We start from the raw sequence: 23,544 nt of genomic DNA, 5'->3' as shown, positions 1-23,544 counted from the left end.
GAACCCCCTAAAGCAAATCGGCCCAATATCATGTACTCCAATCCGTGACCAAGACAGGCCAGACTGACCCACGCACAGGTCCATCAATGGCCTAGCCCGGTGATGTGATGGAAGGTAGGAGAGCAGACCCAGTTACCTCATAGCCCTATCAGCATGTGCGCCGAGGGAATTAAATAGTCGCCTGACAAAGAGAGGTACGCTGGCACGTCCGTACGTACGGGTCTGAGTGATAGGAATAAGTGATACCGTAGCAGAGTGGCGGTTATACGTCACTAGAGAACAAAAAGAAAAGGAATAAAGGGGAGAGAGACGAGATCTTTTCTGGCTAAGCTTACTCTCATACTGAAAAAACTCTATTTTCACCAAATATCAATAAACCAACAAGTCACTCGTAATAATAAAACTCAAATTATAGAATGTCATTATTTGTACTTAATTAAAGATCTAAATTCGCCGGGTGGAATTATAATTAAACACAAACATATGGCATGAAATATAAAATAATTAAAAAATTATTATGTAGATATATTCGATTTTTTTTAAAAAAAATTGTCAGATTTTTTTATAGAATATATTTTTATTTTTTATTAAATTTTTATTTAGTTGCCATCCTTGTAGGTGTTTTAACCGTAAAATTACTCCAATCCCTTTCACGCTCTCTCGCTCTCACGCCCTCTTCTTCTTCTCCTCCTCCTACTTCTCCCGTCCCTCGTCTGCGTTCCTATGGCCGCCTCCTCTACTACCAATCTCTCCAGAACCTCTCTCTACTTAAATTCCAGTTCTCAAGCTTCCCAGAAAGCTTCTCTCCCCTTCCTTCCCAAAACCCTACATAAACCCTCTTTTTTTCCTGTCACACCCTCTTCCGTCTCTAACACCCGCAAAGCTCTCCTCACTTTCTCTTCCAACAACCCCATCTCTCATGTTATCTCGGCAAATGAAAACTACCCAGATGATTCTTCTTTCGGTTTCCATTTTGATGATGACGATAAACCCCGTGAAGAGTGTGGTGTTGTGGGTATCTATGGCGACCCAGAAGCCTCTCGTCTTTGCTATTTAGCTCTTCATGCTTTGCAGCATCGAGGCCAAGAAGGTGCCGGTATTGTTTCTGTCAATAATAACGTTCTGCAATCTGTTACCGGTGTCGGGTTAGTCTCTGATGTCTTTAACGAATCAAAACTTGATAAGCTACCTGGTGATTTAGCTATAGGGCATGTCAGATATTCTACTGCAGGGTCTTCTATGCTTAAAAATGTTCAACCTTTTGTTGCTGGGTACCGGTTTGGATCTGTTGGGGTTGCCCACAATGGGAATCTAGTGAATTACAGGAAATTGAGGGCTGACCTTGAAGATTCTGGTTCGATTTTTAATACTAGTTCTGATACAGAGGTTGTTTTGCATTTGATTGCGATTTCCAAGGCTAGGCCTTTCTTTCTGAGGATTGTTGTTGCATGCGAGAAGTTAGAAGGAGCCTATTCTATGGTGTTTGTGACAGAGGATAAGTTGGTTGCGGTGAGGGACCCTTTTGGGTTTAGGCCTTTGGTTATGGGGAGAAGAAGTAATGGTGCTATTGTGTTTGCTTCTGAGACTTGTGCTCTTGATTTGATTGAGGCTACGTACGAGAGAGAAGTTAATCCTGGTGAGGTTTTGGTGGTGGATAAAGATGGAATTCAATCGCTTTGCCTATTGCCCCACCCTGAACCAAAGCAATGCATATTTGAGCATATTTACTTTGCTTTGCCTAATTCAGAAGTATTTGGTAGGTCTGTTTATGAGTCGAGGCGACTTTTTGGTGAAATACTTGCTACTGAGACTCCTGTTGATTGTGACGTTGTGATTGCAGTCCCAGATTCAGGAGTGGTGGCTGCACTTGGTTTTGCAGCTAAAGCAGGTGTGCCATTTCAACAAGGATTGATAAGGTCACATTATGTGGGAAGAACTTTCATTGAGCCATCACAGAAGATTAGGGACTTTGGTGTTAAGCTTAAGCTCTCACCAGTAAGGGGAGTGTTGGAGGGGAAAAGAGTTGTGGTTGTGGATGATTCAATTGTGAGAGGAACTACCTCGTCAAAAATTGTTAGGTTGATTAAGGAGGCTGGGGCTAAGGAGGTTCATATGAGGATTTCGAGCCCTCCAATTATTGCTTCTTGTTACTATGGAGTAGATACACCAAGTTCTGAGGAGCTGATATCTAATAGAATGACTGTGGAGGAAATCAGGGAGTTCATTGGGTGTGATTCTCTTGCCTTTCTACCATTGGATAGCTTGAAAAAATTTTTGGGCGATGATTCTCCAAACTATTGTTATGCTTGCTTCTCTGGGAGGTACCCAGTTCTGCCAAAGGAAGTTAAAGTGAAAAGGGTTGGTGATTTTGTGGATGATGGGTTGAACGGAAGCATTGAATCCATTGATGGGGGTTGGGTTCAAGGACCTCGAAATCAGGATATGGAGAAAAAAAGGGATGTCCAGAAGTTATCATCCTTGTCATGATATATTATTCTTTGGGTTTAGCTTCAATTTGCGGATATTGATGGATCATTAAGAGTATCAACCGTCAAGGATTTGATGCAGAGAGTGGCAAGTATTTCAATGATTCTTCTATATGAAACTTTATATGCTTCCTTGGATAATTGAGGTTCCAAAACTAGAACTTTAACAATTTTGTTGGGTCTTGTAAAGCTTACAAGATTTTAATTTGAGAAGCTCTTGGTTTTATCTTTAACTTGATGGTAGACAAGTTCTTTTATGAAACTCAATTGGTGATAAGAACTGTTTTTATGCAAGGGATGAATGTTGCAATCAATTGGTGATAAGATATAAGGTTTAAGTGCAATTAGATGGAATGTGGTGAACTAATTTAGACCCCCCCTTTTTTTTTAATAGATATTTGGGGGAGGAGAGGTAGGTGAATTGAATCCCGATCACTTGCAGCATTCATAATTTTACAATTGATTTCTATTGAGATTTAATAGAAAATACATTCTATATGAAAAAAATTTAGGTGATTTTGCAGGATAGATGATTATCTTCATAATTGGACAAGTTAATACTTGAAGAGGGAATTGTGCAATTACCAGGTTAATCCAGTCAGAAAGTAAAGTACTCGTATAAATTTTCATATTTTATATAGCATGTTTTGTCTCCAAGAAACTCAATTTGTTCAATTTTGGCAGTTTAGGGCTGATGTGAACCAATATTATTATTGGTTTGGTTCATATACAACAAGAAAAACTCCAAATTAATTCCTTTTTATACTTACTCCAGAGTAAAGTCGAGATAGAACACTCAGAAACTGGTTCTTTTAAATTTAGGATCGGAAATTAAAATCCAAAAGGAGCTGGAACAGTCGCAAAGTACAACAGGATTGTTAAGATTTGAAGCCTTTATGGTAGGGTGGGTGTTTGTTTAGCTTACCAGCCCTAAAAATTTGACTCATTTATTTATAATATCTTTTGAAGTTATAAGTGCAGCCGCAATGATCTTCCCTGGAAGCTGTGAACGATGGCCTCAGAGTATCATCATGGGGCATTTGGATAAATATCTTTTGAAGTTATAAGTGCAGCTGCAATGATCTTCCCTGGAAGTTGTGAATGATGGCCTCTATGATCAGAGTATTATCATGAGGCATTTGGTCTCTATGAGCATCTTCCGAAGAGAAAGAGATGATCATTGGGAGTGCTTTACTTTCTGCATAATTTTGATACTGCTCCCTTCCCCATTCCTGCTTCTCTTCTTTCCCTTCTGCTCATACGATCCCTAATTCCTCCCACGATCATGTTGATCATTCTGCTGGAGCCATTATGGTTTCCCTATTTTATTATGGAGTCTCTCTACCATTGCGTTCTATTGGGGTCTCTGCCCTTTCAACTTCTTTACAAAGTTCTTGAGATGTTATTTCTATGAGTCTTTCTATCTCATTTATCAATTGATAGAATCATTAGTGTCATGTCTATGAGTCCGATGGTATTGACAACACTTGTCTGGATCTCTTCTGCTCGCATCAGCTTCTCTTCTTTCATGGGATCCGGAGTTGGTATGGTCTATGTTCCTTCCTTTCCCATTCGTGCTTGTTCAATGTCTCCAGCCCCCGATTATGCCTCTACTCCTGCATTTCAGGTCGTTTGTCTTCCACGACTTTCCCCCTGTCTCTTGCTTCCCGAGAGAATCTACTAGTGGTTAAGGCATCATCTTGCCTTATATATTTCTCTGCCCTTTTCATCAATTCTGCTAGGATAATGGGTGACTTTCTATACAATGAGTCAAAAAACTCCAAGGAGGTAGTCCCTTTCTGATGGCTTTCACCGCTCTGGTTTCATCGAGTTCGGGGATTTGCAAAGCTTCCAAGTTGAACCTGACTACATACTCTTTTAGGGACTTATTTTTAGTTTGTCTGACTGTCTTTAGGTAGCTGGTTTTTTTCTTCGCCGGGACCCTGACAATGAATATATTGATAAATACACTGGCTAGGTCCATGAAACTTTTAATGCTTCCTTGCTTCTAGGCTATTAAACCATGTTCGGGCTGGTCCGGTGAGAGTGGTAGGGAAGACTTTGAACATTAGGGCATTAGAATGAGTCTGCAACTCCATGAACATCTTGTAGTTCAAGACATGCTCCCGAGGGTTTCCCGTGCCATCGTATGCGGCTATTAGTGGCATCATGAACTTTTTAGAAATAGTTTCTTGTTGCACTCATCTCACGAATAGGGATGAGGTCAGTAGTAGGGGCTGTTGTTTTCTCGTGCCTACAGCTCTGCTAAGAGCTGCTCCTTCATTCTCTCCAGTTTCTGGTCTACATTTGCCTCTTATCTTCTCGGTCGCTTTTCCAGGCAGTAGTTTCTCTCTAACTCTTCACTTTCTGATTTTCCTACTGATTTCGAAGAATAGCTTTCGACTTTGTCATTCTCGATAAGCTCCCTTACCATTCGGCCCCTTGTTTTGGCCACAGGCTCATTTCTCCTGCTGGCCTCCCCATCTCCTTCACCTGTCCTCCTACTGCTCTATTGAGGGATTTGGTGGTTTAGGGTATGTTGAGGTTCGTTAACATTGAATCCTTCGGCTACAGGCAATACATTCAATGGGGCATTAAGTCCATTCTGCTGCAATATTTGCCCTAATCAATGTGCAATAATTTGAAGTTGAATAGCCATGTTTTATAGCCTTTGGTCAGACATGGTAGTTCTAGGCACGGTCCCTGGCGAGCTCGATGAGAGATTAAACAATATGGATGGTTGGTTCAATGGGGTTGTGGGGCTGGAAAATTAAAATTGTGGTCCTTCTTGAGTAGAACTCAGGTCATTTGGGTGTTTCCAGCGTGGTTTTCGCCGTGATTTGTCATATGAATCTCAGCGGGTGTGATGAAGATAAGAACTCTGGTGATGAAAAGATCTTCCTTCATTTCCACAGATGGCGTCAAGTGATGATCTAAAATTCAATACAGGAAAAAAAGGGTAGGGTTTGTGACGCGAAATCTTATGGCACAAGCCTCAAACCCACACGCACAAATAGATATGGAATCCAAAGATTTGATAAACTCATCTCCTATGGCACTCCACACTTAAAAAAGCTGAAACACCAATAATCGAAAGATTTAGATGAGAATCCGACAAATGCCACAATGAATAATTGATAAGTTAGTCAAGATTCTTAGTTCAATTGATGAAAGTAAATCCTCACTCTCACTCAAAGCAATACACGCCAAATGTATGAAAAGGAATTTTGAAAATTTAGATTCAAAACTGCCCTTATCCTTATATAGTAAGGATAAAAAATAAAACCCTAAGACACTCATTTGAGGTTTGGCCGAACCACACATAAGACCTAAGTCCAATCACACTCTAAAATAGCACATCAAACACATAAGTATTAAAACATAAACCCAAAACATAGTCCAACACTCTAAAATTTAAAAGATAAAATATGGTAAGAACACCAGCCCAGACAAAACTAAAATAAAACAAGTGTTTAAATAATAACACATAATGAGCCCATCATAACAAAATTGAATATTCACAAAAACCTTTCTTGATCTTCACTTTATGTTTCCCTTTGTATAGTTTTAGTCCATATGTTTGATTAGGCTTCCTAAACCTATAATTGCAAGTGTTGCATCAAATCTGCTCCATATGAGTTGAAGCACGCCCCAAATATATATGGATTATATGAATATGATTTTGAACTCCTTTTAGATCTATTTGGATGACATAAGTTTGCTCAACACTATTGTTAGAAATTTGCCCTATTGGATCCGTATCAATATGTGTATGTGAGTTTAGTTTGAATGGTTCACACCCTCTTCTTTTATTCTTTTTCCCTTTTGTCCTCTAGTGACGTGTAACCGCAACTATGCTACAATACCACATGTCGTTTGTAACGACCCGAAAACCGGACCGCTACCGGCACTAGGATTCAGATCGACTTAAGGTTGCCGGGACCCGTAGCAAGCCTACTATACATCCTGTGTACCTGATAAAATCCCATACATGATCACACATTTTCAAAAAGTTTTAAACTTTTTATATACCAAGCTTGACATGTGCATGCACCATAACTGTAAACATAAAACCCACATTAAAGCCCTTATCAAATGCTCTAGCGGGGTAACATATCATATGTCAAGCCTGGTTCAACATAACTCATCATTAAACATTAACATAAAATCATGTACAAAAAGGGATTAATCATACATTAGAGCCAAACACAATACTAATCCTCAATACGTCACTGGACAATACCTTACATTATAATACATAATTTTACATATCATGTCTACTACTAATCTATTACATAAGCAAAGTTTTCAACCTTGACGACTTCCCGATCTATCCTGAACCTGCAAGCCTGGGGGTTAGGGAAAATGGATGAGCTATTAAAGTCCAGTGAGCAGAACAATAAAACAGTTTATAAAGATATGTCATCATAAAATGCATCACAACACAAGTAAATCACCTTAAGATGGTATTGTCACCAATAGCCCTCTACATATTCAATAAATGTCCGGCCCTCGACGAAGCTCTTCAGGACTTTCTCTTAAACAGAACATAACATGTCCAACTGTGCCAGGGGCGTAGAATGGGTAACCCTGGTCTTTCCCTCACTCTGTGCCAAGGGCGTAGAATGGGCAACCCTGGTCTTTCCGTGCCATATCATATCATATCGAGGACTAATGGGTTATCCAATAACTATCCACATCAACAACATATTATGCAATGCATCATATTCGTGAATACTAATGTAAAACAACCTAGTACATATCATGGCATTCATGATGCATGAACATGCTAAAAATTCATTTACTTTAAAATATAGTTCAGTTCTACTCACCTTTGGCCGACTCTGGACTAACTCTGAAGCAGCTAACACTGGTGGCCTCCTCGGTTCCTCGGGTCCGATCCTATACAGGTGTACTTAAATGAGGGACCAAACATACTCTAAAAAGACTCTAAACAACTCCCCAAAATCCCCCTAAAACATTATAAAACATTCATAGAAAACATGCAAAGGAAGGCTGAACAAGGCACTTTCGGCGGCAGGTTCGGCGGCCGAAAGTCCCTCTAGAGTCGAAAGTCACCCACTTTCGGGGGCAGATTCGGTGGCCGAAACTCCCCTCCAAAGCCGAAAGTCCAAACTTTCAGGGGCGAGTTTAGGCGGCCAAACTGCCTCCACAAGCAGGTTCGGCGGCCGAAACTGGCTTCGACGGCCGAACCTGAGCCCTCCCAACAACCCGATTCTGCCTTGCAAAACCAGCCACGCACAACAACCCATTATGCATCAAAACTATACTAAAACAGGCATAAACACATACTCAAGCATATAAGGGCATAAAACTAACATATATCCCAACAAACATCACATTTAGCATGCATTTAACATAAAGGGTACATAAACTCTAACATTATACAACTAGCCTAAACATGCATCAAAACTCCTTAAGCCTTCATAAAACTTACTTAAAAACATAAAAGAAGATAGGATCTACACTTACCTCTTGAAGATCGAGAGGAGGATGATCCAAACTTGGAGATTGGGAGAAATCGAGCTCCGGGAGTCTCCAAGCCTCAAAACTTTAATCTTTAGCTCAAAAACTTCAAAACAAGATGAAAACTTGTCAAAAACTTGAAGAAATTGAAGGAAAATAACAAATCGACCATGGAAGGGCGAAATCTCACCTATGCCCGAAAATAGAGAGAGAAAACTCGCCCATTTTCGGATAAGGGGCCTTTTATAGGTGGCTAGCCAGACCACCTTCGGGGGCTAAAGGTGCCTCCGCAAGAGGCCAATGTTCGGCGGCCGAACCTGGCTTTTTCCTTCCTTGGTCTTTTCTTTCAAAACTCACTTTTTTCTTCATTAAAACTATAAAAACATGTAAAAACATTTTATAAAAACATATTTTACCCTTCTAGAGGGTTCCGACATCCGAGGTTCTGCTGGAAAGTGGGAATTCCGATGTCGGAGTCTAGCTGGGTATTACATCGTTATCATGCATAGTCGTACGTATGGACGTACTACCCTTTTCTCTATTATCAAGCGACTATTTAATTCCCTCTGGCGCCTGTGTTGACGTGATTCCGGATGTGGAAGGGTCTGTTTCCCATTGACCCATCAAGTCAGTTGAGCTTGATCCCTCTCCGTCGGACTCGAGCCCTATTTTGCCCGAGCGTGGCTTGGACTGCGTGCTATAGGACAGACCTGCATATTGAATTTTGATGTGGTTACAGTCTGACCATCCAACGTGAGCTCGACTGTGGTCCGGATATTAGAGGCCTAGCGATCATCAGTTTATTTCATGTAAGACAATTTATATATAGAAATGTTTTCTAAATAAATTATTTTTAATAAAGTAATTTATTTTTTATTATTTAATTTTAATGATGATAATAAAAAATATAATAAAATTTTTATAAATAAATATTATTATATTTTAGAGTTTAGATAACAGTATTTTCACTGAAATTATCGTTTTAATATTACTAAAATAACATTAGTAATAATTTAAAATTATTATAAAAAATTTATATGCGATAATATATTTTAATAAAAAATTATTTTATATTTAATGGCGCTTTATAACAGTTGCGAAAAAGTAATTAAACCGTTATTTTATATTAAATTTATTAATAGTCAGTTTAAATTTAGAATATGTAAAATTTTGAATTCGGCTCGCGTTTGAAAATTTTAATAAATCAAATTTAAATTTTTTAAATTTTAGTTCGAATGATTCATTTATATCTTAATTTTATGGGGAGATATTTTACTATACAACAATCATTGAATCAATACGAAAATTAATAATTATTAAGCCTACATTTTATTTCACGGAAAATATTTTTTTAGATTTTTAATATTTGAAACTATTTAAAAAAATTAGTTAATAAAAATATTTTTTAATTAAAAAAATAAATTATTTTTTATATTTTGAAAATTATTATTAAAATTTTTTATATAAATTTTATTTTAATATTAAAATTAAATAATAAAAAATAAGTTATCTAATTAAAACATTTTTCATAAAAAATATTTTCTAAATATAAATTACTTTATAAACAAACGAAATCTAAATTATTTAAATTTCTCACTTATTATACACATTTTAATTGATTAATTTTATATAAATATTTAATTTAATGATTATAAAATTAAAAAATCAATTAAATAAAAATATTTAATTTAATAATTATAAAACTGAGAAAAACTCAAAAATTTTGAAAATCACGTCATCTTGCACTCATTACAATGAACTTAGAACCATTATCAGTTAAACATATAAAAGTTACAAAATAGAGGTTAACGCTCAAAAACTAACTACAATCCAATTATGAGGGAATCAACGACTCTATTACCTTACCCGTGTTATACTTAGACTCTTCGATTAGCTTTAATTAGGAGTTGCTTATTTGTTTTATGGATAATGAAGTTCTCTTCTTAATACTGACTGAATTTGGTAGTTTTTCGCCTCCTTCATACATAGCTTTTGTTATTGCTATTACAGCATTGTAGTCTCAATTGAATGTAATTTTGGTGTTTTGCTATAATATCACGCCATATTAGTGTTATTTAATTTTTTTTTTATTAATTTATAATATAGTCTAAAAACTTGTAATCTTTTTCACAAAAGTCATTTCTTACTATTTGTATATTTAGAACTTTTCAATTAAATTCTTATTTGTTCACTCTCTTAATACATTATATTTTTTAATTTGTTTTATATTTTTGTAATTATAAAAATTTAATTTAAATTAATATATTTTTAACTATAAATAGTATTTATGATAAATTAATTTATTTATAATATATTATACAAAATAAGTGGAATTGCACATATATTATAATTGAACAATATATATTAATTGAAAATATAATAAACAATAACACACTAAATATTTAATATTCCAGTAAGTCAGACCTTGATTCAGCAATATTATTGACCATTCTCCCTTTCTGCAGTTGAGTTCGCCAACAATTCCACAAATTTTTTATTATTAGTATACACTACAAAAAAATAAGGTATCAGTGACGGATTTAGCGACGGAATTTACTTCCGTCGGAAAAAAAAATAGCGACGGAATTAGCGACGGATCAGCGACGAATACTTTATGTTTAAATTTTTGACGGATTAGCGACGGATTTTTAAAATATTAGCGACGGAATTTATTCCGTCGCTAATCCGTCAGAAAAATCAAACAATATAAAAACAAAACCCTAAACTTCTCTTTCCTCATCTCTTATAATTTCAGCCACACTTTTCCTCTCCTATCTTCCCCTCAGCGCCGAATCAATCTTCCTGCCACTCTCGCCGCCGCCGTCGCCGTTGTGAGTCCCAAAGCTGCCGCAAGTTGCTGTCGCACGCCCCGTTGCCACTCACCGTCGCCGTCGCCTCGCCGTTCCCGTGACGGATTTGCTGTCGCCTCGTCCTCGCTGTCGCCTCGTCCTCGCTGTCGCCTCCACCGCCGTTGCCACCCGCCGGTGCAACTTCCGATCGTCGCCACTCCATGTAAGTTAGTGAATATGGGATTTGCTTCAATGGTTGCAGATAGTAAAATATTTTTAATTAATCAAGTATTTTAAAAATAAAAAAAAATTAAAAATATTTTCTTGCTGCGTGGGCACGCAGCAGCAGCAGCTTGCTGCGTGGGCACGCAGCAAGCAGCAGCTTGCTGCGTTTAATTGAAATTTATATATAAATTTATATATAAATTTATATAAAATTTATAAAATTTATATAAATTGAAATTTATATAAAATTTATATAAATTGAAATTTATATATAAATAATTGTGGTATCATACATCATACATCTTTGTTCACTATCCAAAAATATGGTTCTAAACACTTGAAAAGTTCAACATCAACATGAGAATTGTGGATATATACTTCTCTTAATTGCAGTCCTGCAATTTATGATTGATAATTTGGATGCAGGTGCCAAAGAACTCTTGATTAGCATTTCTGAGAAGCGGGGAAGGAAAATGAATTCTGCTGAGTCTGCGAATGACATTCCCAAATTTGTTGAATTTTTTAAGGTATTACATTCTTGCCTAACAAATAAATAATCTGACTGTAGTAAAATTGACTTCATTTATATGTCATGGCTGTTTAGTTTAAATAGAAATAAACTTTGAAGAGTAGTGTGCTTGTGTCATGGGGTAAGCTGGGATCATTTTTCAGCCTTCACCAGACCAGATGAGTTTCTCTTCTTTTAAATTCATCCAAGGTAATGATACAGAATGATATGCAGGAGCTAGTTATTCATTCTATGATTGATTGCATGTTGATTCTTCTTTTTCTTGAAGGTACAGAAAAATAGCTTATCTAATAAATTGATACTCTTGATTTTTTGTTCTCTTGGTTGATTTACCATAAAGGAGTGCTCTAAGCTGAGGTTTGAAATATGATGTTCATTTGCATTTTGTATCTGCTATAATGTCCAAGTATGATGCATTTTCTTTTCTGATACTGTAAAAAGGAGATATGATGAGTTTTTGTCCTGTAAGAGAGATAAGGAAAAAGATAATAATCTCTACTAAATTGTTCAGTTTCCTAGGATATAATTTGGTTCCTTATTTTTCATAGTTTGGTTTATGCTTAGGATGGTGGTTAAAAATTTAAGTTGATAGGAAGTTGAGTGGAGTTGCACCACGGAGGCTGGTGTGGGGTGGGTGAGAGGATCTTGTAGCATGGTCCATGGGGTGCTTGGTGTTGATGGAAGGACCATGAGGCATGGGAGCTTTTCCTTTTTGCATATGCGTAGTGGAATCTGATGTGGGGAATATTGCTGGCTATTTTAACACGTAGAGTATTCTATTGTGACTCTTGAGCTTAAGTCTAGAACTTTCTTGTGTCATCTTTTTCACTGTATTATCGTGTTCTTATTCTTAACATGAGTATCTTATGTCAGGTTTTCGGGTTTATCATGTTATTTCTATTTTTTTCATTCTACGTTTTGTTGTTATTAAGAAAGAAAATTTTATTAGAAGGGTTCATGTTCTTCACATGAGTTTCTATATGTCAAGTTTTTGGGTTTATCATATTATTTCTATTTTTTCATTCTACTTTTTGTAATTTTGTTATGAAGAAAGAAAATTTTATATTAATTTTGTAATATTGTTAATTGAAATTTATATATAAATTTTTTTTTTCATATGTCTAGAAGAGCAGTATTATCTTAGAGGTAGAGGGCATGGCCAGCAGCTCTCTATAAATGAAAGACATGAGGCAACAGAGATGCAAAAGGAAACACGAGAGCATACTCGACAAGCAAACATATTTTCATCATCACACAACTGTAGATTCTACTTTTCCATCAAATGTTTCAGCAAACTGATAGATTTGTTTTAAATTTTATGAATATTGTTAAGTATATGGATTTGTTCTAAACTTTCGATTTTGTAAACATTGTGAAGTATTTGTGTGTATGAATATGAATTATAATGATTATGAATGACTTTTAATTTATATTAAATTTATTTTTTAGTTGTAAACTATTTAGATTATAAGAATGTCTAAATAAAATCGAAAAATATTTTGTTGACGATAATGAATATTATTGAAAATATAAATAATATTATTAATATTATTGAATATTAATATTTCTGACGGAACTTTTCCGTCGCTAATTATTTGCAACGGATTATGCATCACGTGACTTAGAAATTTCCGACGGATTTAGCGACGAACTAGTTCGTCGCAAAAATTTCTGACGAAATTATCCGTCGGAAAATCCGTCGCAAATTTATCCGACGGAATTCAGATCCGTCGGAAATCCGTCGCTAATATTTCCGACGGACGCCCGATCCGTCGGAAAAAATTAGCGACATGACTTTAAGCGACGGATTTGAGTCCGTCGGAAATCTATCGCTGAAAGCTTTAGCGACGGATTTTTAACTTTCAGTGACGGAAAAATCCGTCACTGATAGTCTGTTTTTTTGTAGTGATATAAGCATTTCACAGCGAATGAAAAATATTCATCTAGTTTTTTTCTTCAATTTTGCTTTTTTGACACTAAGATATTGATCCGATGATATATAACCTCCTCCAAACATGATCAAATTTGAATCCCTTTTTGTAGTTTGAATATTGCATAAGTAAAGTTTTCGCTTGATTGAACTGTATAATTTGAAAAATATTAAGGAAAATTCTAAGATTTATATACAAAGTAATTACCACATAAATACTCACCAGATCTTGCTCTGAAGCACCATTAGGATTGAAGTTTCAACTTGTCAATAACAACCATTCAATTTTCTTATAGCCTTCTCAATAACTTGCATTCGACATTACAAAGATCCACCACCATTATCTCTCCTTATGATTAAACCAATTAGGGAACGTCCTCTAATTAATTACTAATTAATAAATTGTCAAGGAACGTTCTTGGACCTTAGGTATCAAAACAATTGTCAATTGCATTAAGAAATAGAGAGATCCAATCCTAGCTACCCAAACGTATGGAGATAACGCTAGATCATGCAATTTCCTTGGGTTTTATCCCAAGTGTTCTCATGTAAGAATAACTTAAGCAATTACGGACTTAAATTATTCAAACTAACAAATAATTATTTTGCAATTAAAAATCAACGTAGATCTCAATAACAAAATAATATGATAATTAAATATGAAATTGCATGAATATTGAATTCTCAAAAGTTAAACAATATTTGATCAAGTCTCACAACTCATTAATCAACTAAAACTTTAACCAATATTCAACTAGATGAAAATAATTCAGCCACTCATGACTGAATTAAAAACCAAAAAATAAAATAAAAAAAAAGGAAAGGAAAAGAAAAGAAAGAAGAACCGAATTGTGCCGGTTGGTGGAATTGCCGAATTGGAAGAGATTGTGTCGTCTTTGTCCGTTTATGATCCTTTAAATAGAGCAGAGGAGAGTGCCCTATTCAGAAAAATTGCTCGCGGTCATTTGAGCAAGAACGGGTCCAGGCGCTTGAATGGGCTGAGGCGTGAGTGGTCCACGCGAAGGGAATGGATCGTCCACAGTGCGCGTGAGCGTGCAGGAGCAATGAAGTGTTTTGGCCCATGTGCATGGAGTTGAAGCCTAGGCGGGGCCCACGCGCTGAAGTTGATGACGTGGTGTGCGCGAGCTTTGGTCCACGTGAGGAGATGTTCGGCGGGCCCATGTGCGGGATCTCATGTGCGTGGTCCATTTGCAGATGAATTTGTGAAGTGCTCTGTGGGTCCGTTGCGTGAGTGAGGGCCATGTGAAGAGCTTTGAAGCGCGGGCTGTCTTGTGATTGTGCGTGAATGGGCCATCGGTGGAGTGAATTGCTGAAGAGCTGGAGTGTGGGCCATGTGCGCTTGGTACCGTGAAAAGCTTTGGCATGGGAATTGAAGCGCCTTGGTCCACGTGTGCAAGATGGAGTCCATGTGCTTGGCCCATTGAAGCGCCTCGGCGGAGCTTGGTTCGCGTGAAGTGAAGGCGGCCCATTTGCTGTGAGTTGAGCTTGGTGGTTCCATGTGCAAGAACGGAGCGGGTTCAAGTGTGGGAATGGGCTGGTCCATAAACGGGCCCAAAAGCCAAGTTGCTTGATGTGGATCCAATTTGACAGACTTACCTTCTTTTGCTCCAAATAAAGTAGTTTTAGGGGGGAGTTTTCTCCAAATTGTCCTTTTACATCATTTTCTGCAAAATAATATTAAAAGCTATAAATTAAGCAGAAATCATGTAAATATTTATCAATAATATTGATATAAAATGGACTAATTTATGCTCTATCAAATACCCCCACACTTAGCCTTTTGCTTGTCCTCAAGCAAATGAACATAGTCAAATAAGCTTTCTCACTCTAGACTCTTATTTCTACTTAAGTTCTTACTCTAGACCCCTATTTTGAAGCATTGCAGTGAACAATATATGCATGAAGATCACTTACCTCCTTTCCTTGTTTCCCTTTGCTTACCATGGCTATGATTTATTTTCCTCAAGAGAGATCATACATGTACATTATTTGTTAAGACTTTTCTAGCTTTTGAGTGACTTGCCCTTACCTTGAAGTATTTTATTCAGGCTTTTTACACTTTAGATCTTGCTTGAAGAAGTCACCAACCTTTTGACGTGAAGGTACATATTTGTGATACCCACCCCCAGTTACTCAGTTGGTCACATTTCCAAGTGGCTACTAACTCTGTTCTTAGTCTTTTGACCATTGGAACAGTTTTTGATTTGTGCTTTTGAGGTCTTTGCCTTTGCTGAATTTTCTTTCTCTCAATAATTTGGGCAAATTAACACCAATTGCTAAATCAAGTCACATTAAGTTCATTCACACAATTTTTTTTTTAAATTTATTTTCATCAATTGAGGGTCATCAATATATTTTTCACCATGGAAAGCTCAAAGATTCAATTCAAGAGGCGATTCTCAAACAGGAATATAACTCACTGCAATTGATTCAACATAAGTTTAAAGAGTCATCACATCAATGGAGTCATGGAAAGAAAAACTTATCCAATATAGTCTATATGATGAGTAAAGCATAAAAAAAACAGAAACAAAATAAATAATAAAAAAAAAATTGTGGCTATCTGTGTGTTATTGAAAGCAAAAATGAAAAATTTCAACTAATGCAAGCAAACTAAAAATCAAAGCAAAAATAAACTTAAAAAGTAAAAATTCAGAAATATGCACCCCCACACCTAAATTATGCATTGTCCTCAATGTATAAGAAACATAAAAGAACAAAGGAAACTGAGTACTCCCCTGAGTGTGGTGTGCATGGTGTGATCCACTTGATCAAGGCTCAAGTAATTGGAGAGGGGAAGAGAGTCCCAACTGTATTGAGCAAAAAGTGTAGCACTCTTTTTGATTTGGTCATAGCCCATCCTACTTTTTCCATGTACTCATGAAGTAACATGATTAGCTTCTCCTCTTTCAGATGAGGTGTGCCTCTAGCCCTTATGTTTGCATTTTTGAGCACTTCCAACTTCAATTGATATTTCTCCATGGGCGGCTGCAATTTGGCATTAAGTTCAGGCAAAACAAATTCTACCTTATCTGGAGGTTTGGGCAGGCATTGATCTGCATGCTCCTTTGGTTTGGGCCATTGGACTACCATTTGTTCCTCCTGGGCATGGACTGTTTGAATTGGAAGGATGAAAGGGGTTTCAGTTTCCTCCTTCTGCATAGGACCTAGCTGAGGTGGAAGACTGATTTGTGTTGGAAGCTGAAAGGACGCGCCTGAGAGGATTTCAGGTACTCCTTCTTGCGCAAGATTGATCTGCAATGGAAGAATGAAAGGAGTTTCATTCGATGGAAGCTGAAGAGGTGCAACTAGAAGAGTTGCAGGATTGTCCTGCGGTCCAAGCTGAGGTGGTTCAGTTGGAGTTCCTTCTGACTGCGCAAGATTGATCTGAAGAGGTGTGATTGGCTCTCCTTTGTTCTGTGCGTGTTCGCAGTCCACCTGTTGGATGTAACAGTTAGTTTCTTTCAGTTCTGGCTCTTTTTGGCTCTCTTCCCTGCAAGGATCATTGTTTAGTATATCATCTTGATTTGTATAAAAAAATATCTTTGCTCAAATAATCAATGATATCTAAATCAACAACAGGTTCTGTTTGATCAGTTTGTTTGGACAAACAGTATTCTGGTTGTGTTTCTTCAGAGGCTTGTTCTTGTACTTGCCAACTTTCCTCATCATCCTCCACATCTTGAAGTTCTTGCTCTCTTCTTAACATGAGTGCATTCAATGAGATGGCCATTTGATCCATTTGTTGTTGCATACTTTGCAACGTAACTGCCAATGTCCTTGTCTTATCTTCATCAAGGTGCATATTGGAACTTGGAGGTGCTGGTTGGGCTTGATATTCTTGATAATCTTGGTAGTTGTTAGCCTCAACATAGCCATAGTTCGGTTGGTCTCCCCAATATGGACTGTATGTATTATAGTATGGATCATGCCTTGGCTGTTCATAGTATCCTCCAAATGTATGTCTAGGCTGGTCATACTCATAACGTGTAGAACATTGATTAGTTGGATATCCTATGTATGCATAATTCCCACATGGTGTTAGTAGCTGAGATGTTTGAACCTGTTGCACTATGTCTATGGCAAGGTCTTTCATAAAAGATGTCAGAAAAGAAAAATCAGATCTACTTACCTCATCCATGATTCAGATGTGAATTGAGATGTTTCAGAAGATGGTTCTGCGCAGAGTGCTCTCTTTTTTTCTTTTTTTCTTTTTTTTTGGAATTTGGTCCTGAAAGAAAAACAAATAAATTAAATCAATTTCCGGCAACGGCGCCAATTTTTGACTCGCGGTTGTCGAAGCCGGTAAAAAATAACCTTCTTGGTTATCAACAATTTACAACTGCAGATAGTGGTGAAGGATCGAATCCACAGAGAATTGATTACCTATTTATTTTTCTTAACAAGACCAATGAGATAAACAAAAAATGAGATAAACTAAAAGCGGAATAAAAATAAATTGCAGTAAAAGTAAAATGGGGGGTTTGAGATTGATTTGATTAATAAACTACTAAAAGCAATTAAAATAAGCGAATAATAAAATAAAAGAGAAATAAATAATAAGAAAGCTCTAGTTGAAGTATTGGATCCACTTTAATCGTCGGGATTGATCACAGACACTTTGTTCTTTTGGGTGGATTCAATAGATTAGTTATGGGGATGAAACACGCTTCTCACCACCATTATCTCTCCTTATGATTAAACCAATTAGAGAACGTCCTCTAATTAATTACTAATTAACAAATTGTCAAGTAACGTCATTGGGCCTTAGGCATCAAAATAATTGTCAATTGCATTAAGAAATAGAGAGATCCAATCCTAGCCACCCAAACGTAACGTATGGAGATAACGCTAGATCATGCAATTTCCTTGGGTTTTATCCCAAGTGTTCTCATGTAAGAATAACCTAAGCAATTATGGACTTAAATTATTCAAACTAACAAATAATTATTTTGCAATAAAAAATCAACGTAGATCTCAATAACAAAATAATATGAGAATTAAATATGAAATTGCATGAATATTGAATTCCCAAAAATTAAACAATATTTGATCAAGTCTCACAACCCATTAATCAACTAAAACTTCAACCAATATTCAACTAGATGAAAATAATTCACTCATGACTGAATTAAAAACAGAAAAATAAAATAAAAAAAGGAAAAGAAAAGAAAGAAGAACCAAATTGCGCCGGTTGGTGGAATTGCCGAATTGGAAGAAGAGATTGTGTCGTCTTTGTCCGTTTATGATCCTTTAAATAGAGCAGAGGAGAGGTGCCCTATTCAGGAAAATTGCTCGCGGTCATTTGAGCGGGAACGGGTCCAGGCGCTTGAATGGGCTGAGGCGTGAGTGGTCCACGCGAAGGGAATGGGTCGTCCACAGTGCGCGTGAGCGTGCAGGAGCAATGAAGTGTTTTGGCCCATGTGCATGGAGTTGAAGCCTAGGCGGGGCCCACGCGCTGAAGTTGATGACGTGGTGTGCGCGAGCTTTGGTCCACGTGAGGAGATGTTCGGCGGGCCCATGTGCGGGATCTCATGTGCGTGGTCCATTTGCAGATGAATTTGTGAAGTGCTCTGTGGGTCCGTTGCGTGAGTGAGGGCAATGTGAAGAGCTTTGAAGCGCGGGCTGTCTTGTGATTGTGCGTGAATGGGCCATCGGTGGAGTGAATTGCTGAAGAGCGGGAGTGTGGGCCATGTGCGCTTGGTACCGTGAAAAGCTTTGGCATGGGAATTGGAGCGCCTTGGTCCACGTGTGCAAGATGGAGTCCATGTGCTTGGCCCATTGAAGCGCCTCGGCGGAGCTTGGTTCGCGTGAAGTGAAGGCGGCCCATTTGCTGTGAGTTGAGCTTGGTGGGTCCATGTGCAAGAACGGAGCGGGTTCAAGTGTGGGAATGGGCTGGTCCATAAACGGTCCCAAAAGCCTAATTGCTTGATGTGGATCCAATTTGACAGACTTACCTTCTTTTGCTCCAAATAAGGCAGTTTTAGGAAGGGATTTTCTCCAAATTGTCCTTTTACACCATTTTCTGCAAAATAATATTAAAAGCAATAAATTAAGCAGAAATCATGTAAATATTTATCAATAATATTGATATAAAATGGACTAATTTATGCTCTATCATTTACCTGTAACGGGATCTTGTAAAACATCTAGATAAATTTCGCATAATAGCACATCATCATTGATAAAATATCATGCAGATCTTGAAGTCATAGTTTACAGAGTGATTAAATATTGAAGGGTATGGCTAATTATGGTAAGTTGTAGATGTTGGCGTTCCAATATATATAAATTGTCAGATGAAATTTTAAACAATAATTAAACCAACAGTATCCTAATATATTTCATTTTAAAATCGATTCTTGAATGGATTTCATCTCAATCTTTACCTTCGGATAGTATGCATCTATATCCCTATTGTAACATCCTCTGGGCCCACACCAGTGAATATTGTCCGCTTCAGGTTAAGAGATTGGCACCATTTCTTCCCTCACGGTTTTGTTTCCGGGTCAAGGGATTTGATACCCTTTCTTCCCAAAACGCGTTCACTGGGATATCCAGGGCATGCCCTTATAAGGCCTTGCCCCTTCTAACCTCTTTTCGATGTGGGATACCTTTGATCCACCTACATAGGGTTCCTTCCCCCCATATAGGCCTGAGCGTCCTCGCTCAGCACACCGTACTCATGAGGCCCAAGCTCTGATACCAATTGTAACATCCTTTGGACCCACACCAATGAATATTGTCCACTTCGGGTCTAGGAATTGGTACCCTTTCTTAGGAACCCTATGTAGGTAGATCAAAGGTATCCCACATCGGAAAGAGGTTAGAAGGGGGCAAGGCCTTATAAGGGCATGCCCTGGACACCCCAGTGGATGCGTTTTGGGAAGAAAGGGTATCAAATCTCTTGACCCGGAAACAAAACCGTGAGGGAAGAAAGGGTGCCAATCCCTTGACCCGAAGCAGACAATATTCACTAGTGTGGGCCCAGAGGATGGTAACTGTTATTGTAGGCAAACTCCACCAACGGTAGATGTTGCCTCCAAGAACCGCCAAAGTCTAGCACACACATTCTTAACATATCTTCTATCGTTTGGATGGTCCTCTCTGACTGTCCGTCAGTCTGTGGGTGGAAGGCAGTGCTAAAGTCTAGCCTTGTGCCCATAGCATTTTGCAGACTCCGCCAAAATCTGGAGGTAAACTAGGGTTCCCTATCTGACACTATTGATACTGGAGCCCCATGCAGCCTGACAATCTCTTCCACGTATACCTGCACCAATTTGTCCATAGAGTAACCACTCCTGACAGGAATAAAGTGAGCAGATTTGGTCAATCTGTCCACTATTACCCATATAGAGTCTAATCTATTGGAAGTTGTTGGTAATCCCACCACAAAATTCATTGCCACATTTTCCCATTGCCACTGTGGAATCGATAGTGGGTTGAGCATTCCAGCTGGCTTCTGATGTTCCAGTTTCACCCTCTGACATATCTCGCAAGCGGACACAAACTGCGTCACTTCCCTCTTCATAGCTGGCCACCAATAATATAATACCCGGTTAGACTCCGGCGTCGGAATTTCAATCTTCCGACAGAATCTTCGTTGGAACCCGAAATCTCAAGGCTGAAATCTCCTTAGGAAGGGTAAAATAAGATTTTTATAAAACGAATTTTGAAAATTTTGAGGTTTTAAGAAAGAAAGAAAAGAGTTTTGAAGAAAATAGTTTTGGGGGGAAAAACCAGCTCCCCTTTCGACCCCCAAAGGTGGTTTCGTCCAACTACCTATAAGAGGCCTTCAGCCCGAAGATGAGAGAACTTTCTCTCCATTTTCGGGCAGAGGTAGGTTCATGCCCTCCCATTGTGAATTTTATTGTTTTTCCTTCAAATCTTTCAGAAAATTCATAAGTTTTGCCTTGTTTTTGAAGATTTGAGCTTGGATCCAAGTTTTGAAACCTTGGAGACCTCCGGAGACTGCTTTACCTCATCTCCACATTGGGGTTGCTGTCACCTTTAGATCTCCAAGAGGTAAGCTTAGATCCTTGCTTTTCTTATGTTTTAATCAAGTTTTTAAGAAGGTGTAAATGGTTAAAAATGCATGAAATGGTTAGATCTAAAGTTTTAGGGTTTAAGTTGAGTTTTAATGAATGTTTGCTCTTATGAGTTTTTATTATTGTTTATTGGGAAATAGACTAGTTTCTATGTCCCTTATGCATGTTTAAGTGAGTATGCATACTTTTGAGGAGTTGGGTGTGAGGATTGGAAAGCTGGGTGGCTGTATAAATAGAGCAGAATCGGGTTCTGCCTTGCTGGAGAACCCGAGTTCGGCCGCCAAACCTACTTGTGGAGGCAGCCTTTTGGCCGCCTAACCTGCCCCCAAAAGCATGGACTTTTGAATCTGTGAAGGGGTTTAGGCCGCCGAACCTGCCCCCGAAGGTTGCTGACTTTTGGATCTATGTGGAGTTTCGGCCGCCAAACCTGCCCTCGAAGGTCCCTGACTTTCGGATCTGTGAGGGATCTTCGGCCGCCGAACCTGCCGCCGAAAGTCCCCTGCCCAGCCTTCCTCTGCTTGTTTCATGTGCATGTTTTGATATGTTTTAGGGGATTTTTGGGGAGTTGTTTAGAGTCATGTAATAGTTATGTTTTGTCTCTCATTTGAGTCCATCTGTGTAGGATCGAACCTGGGAGACCATAGAGGCCTGCAGTGAGAAACTGCACCAGTTTTAGGCGAGCGTCAGCCAGAGGTGAGTAGGACTAATCTAATCTATTATTTTTAAGTAATCAAACTTTTTAAGCATGCTCATGCATCACGGATGACATGTTTATGTATTAGGCTGTTTGCATTAGAACTCACAAATATGATGCATTGCATAACTTACTGTTGATGTAGATGGATATTGGATGACCCACTAGCCCTCAAGATGTTATGACATGATATGATACGGAAAGATCAGGGCTTGCCCATTCTACGCCCCTGGCACGATGTAAGAGAAAGATCAGAGCTTGCCCATTCTACGCCCCTGGCATTATGGATATGTTATGTTATGTTTAAGCAAAAGTCTTGAGGAGCTCCGTCGAGAGCCGGACATATTGGATTATGTAGAGGGTTACTGGTCGTAAGTCCATCTTGATGTGAATTGTTTGTATTATAACGCATTTTATACAAGCATATGTTTATTAAACTGTTTTTATGTTCTGCTCACTAGGCTCTTGTAGTTTATCCCTTTCCTCTAACCCCAAGTTTGCAGGGTCAAGATAGTATCGGGAAGTCAACATAGTAGCTGGTATAGTCTTTGTAATAGTATAGTGTGGACATGTAAATTTTAATGGATTAGAATTGTGTTTGGCCCCATTTTTCTTTACCTTTGTAATCCCTGTTAACATGATCAGTATGTAAAAGTTTTTAATTATGAGTTATGTTTGGACCAAACTTGAGGCATGTAATGTTTACCATACTAGAGCATTTGATGAGGGCTCTAGTATGGGTTTTATGATTTCAGTATAATACATGTACAGGTTAAGCTTGGTTTCATGGAATGTTTAAGTTTTTATTGTTATGTACGATCGTGTATGGGATCTTAACAGGTACACAAGATGTATAGTAGGCTTGCTACGGGTTTCGGCGACCTTAAGTCGATCTGAATTCTAGCGCCGGTAGTGGTCCGATTTCCGATACAGAGAAGATTAGCATGGCCCCGCAAGGATGACACGCACAAATCAAGAAATGGTCCAAATTTTGAACCCTATGTAGATGGATCAAAAGCATCCCACATCGGAAAGAGGTTAGAAGGGGCAAGACCTTATAAGGGTATGCCTTGGATATCCCAATGGACGCATTTTGGGAAGAAAGGGTATCAAATCCCTTGACCCGGAAACAAAACTGTGAGGGAAGAAAAGGTGACAATCCCTTGACCCGAAGCGGACAATATTCACTGGTGTGGGCCCAGAGGATGTTACACCCATATTTTTCAATAAAATTAAATGAAATTTTAAACAATAATTAAATCAACAGTATCCTGATAGATTTCATTTTAAAATCAACCGTTGGATGTTCATCTCAAATCTCCACCTTCGGATGAT

At 38.0% G+C, this 23,544-nt stretch overlaps 1 protein-coding gene and 1 pseudogene across 1 annotated transcript; both read left to right on the top strand.

Annotated features, from left to right (window-relative positions):
* The first annotated feature begins 622 nt into the window (after positions 1 to 622).
* Positions 623 to 2,719, top strand: LOC110627122 (amidophosphoribosyltransferase, chloroplastic). The gene has a single exon (XM_021773367.2). The coding sequence runs from the start codon at positions 724 to 726 to the stop codon at positions 2,485 to 2,487; it is 1,764 nt and encodes a 587-aa protein (XP_021629059.1). The 5' UTR covers positions 623 to 723; the 3' UTR covers positions 2,488 to 2,719.
* Positions 2,720 to 23,133: 20,414 nt separating this feature from the next.
* On the top strand, positions 23,134 to 23,203 carry LOC122725214 (annotated as a pseudogene).
* The last annotated feature ends 341 nt before the right edge of the window (positions 23,204 to 23,544 follow it).

Source organism: Manihot esculenta, chromosome 11 (assembly GCF_001659605.2).
Source record: "Manihot esculenta cultivar AM560-2 chromosome 11, M.esculenta_v8, whole genome shotgun sequence".
NCBI lineage: Eukaryota > Viridiplantae > Streptophyta > Magnoliopsida > Malpighiales > Euphorbiaceae > Manihot > Manihot esculenta.
The sequence above is the reverse complement of the archived record's forward strand: the minus strand, read 5'-3'. Positions and strand labels throughout refer to the sequence as shown.

Excerpts from the sequence above, each read along its gene's own strand:
- LOC110627122 (XM_021773367.2), top strand. The coding sequence starts at position 724 with ATGGCCGCCTCCTCTACTACCAATCTCTCCAGAACCTCTCTCTACTTA.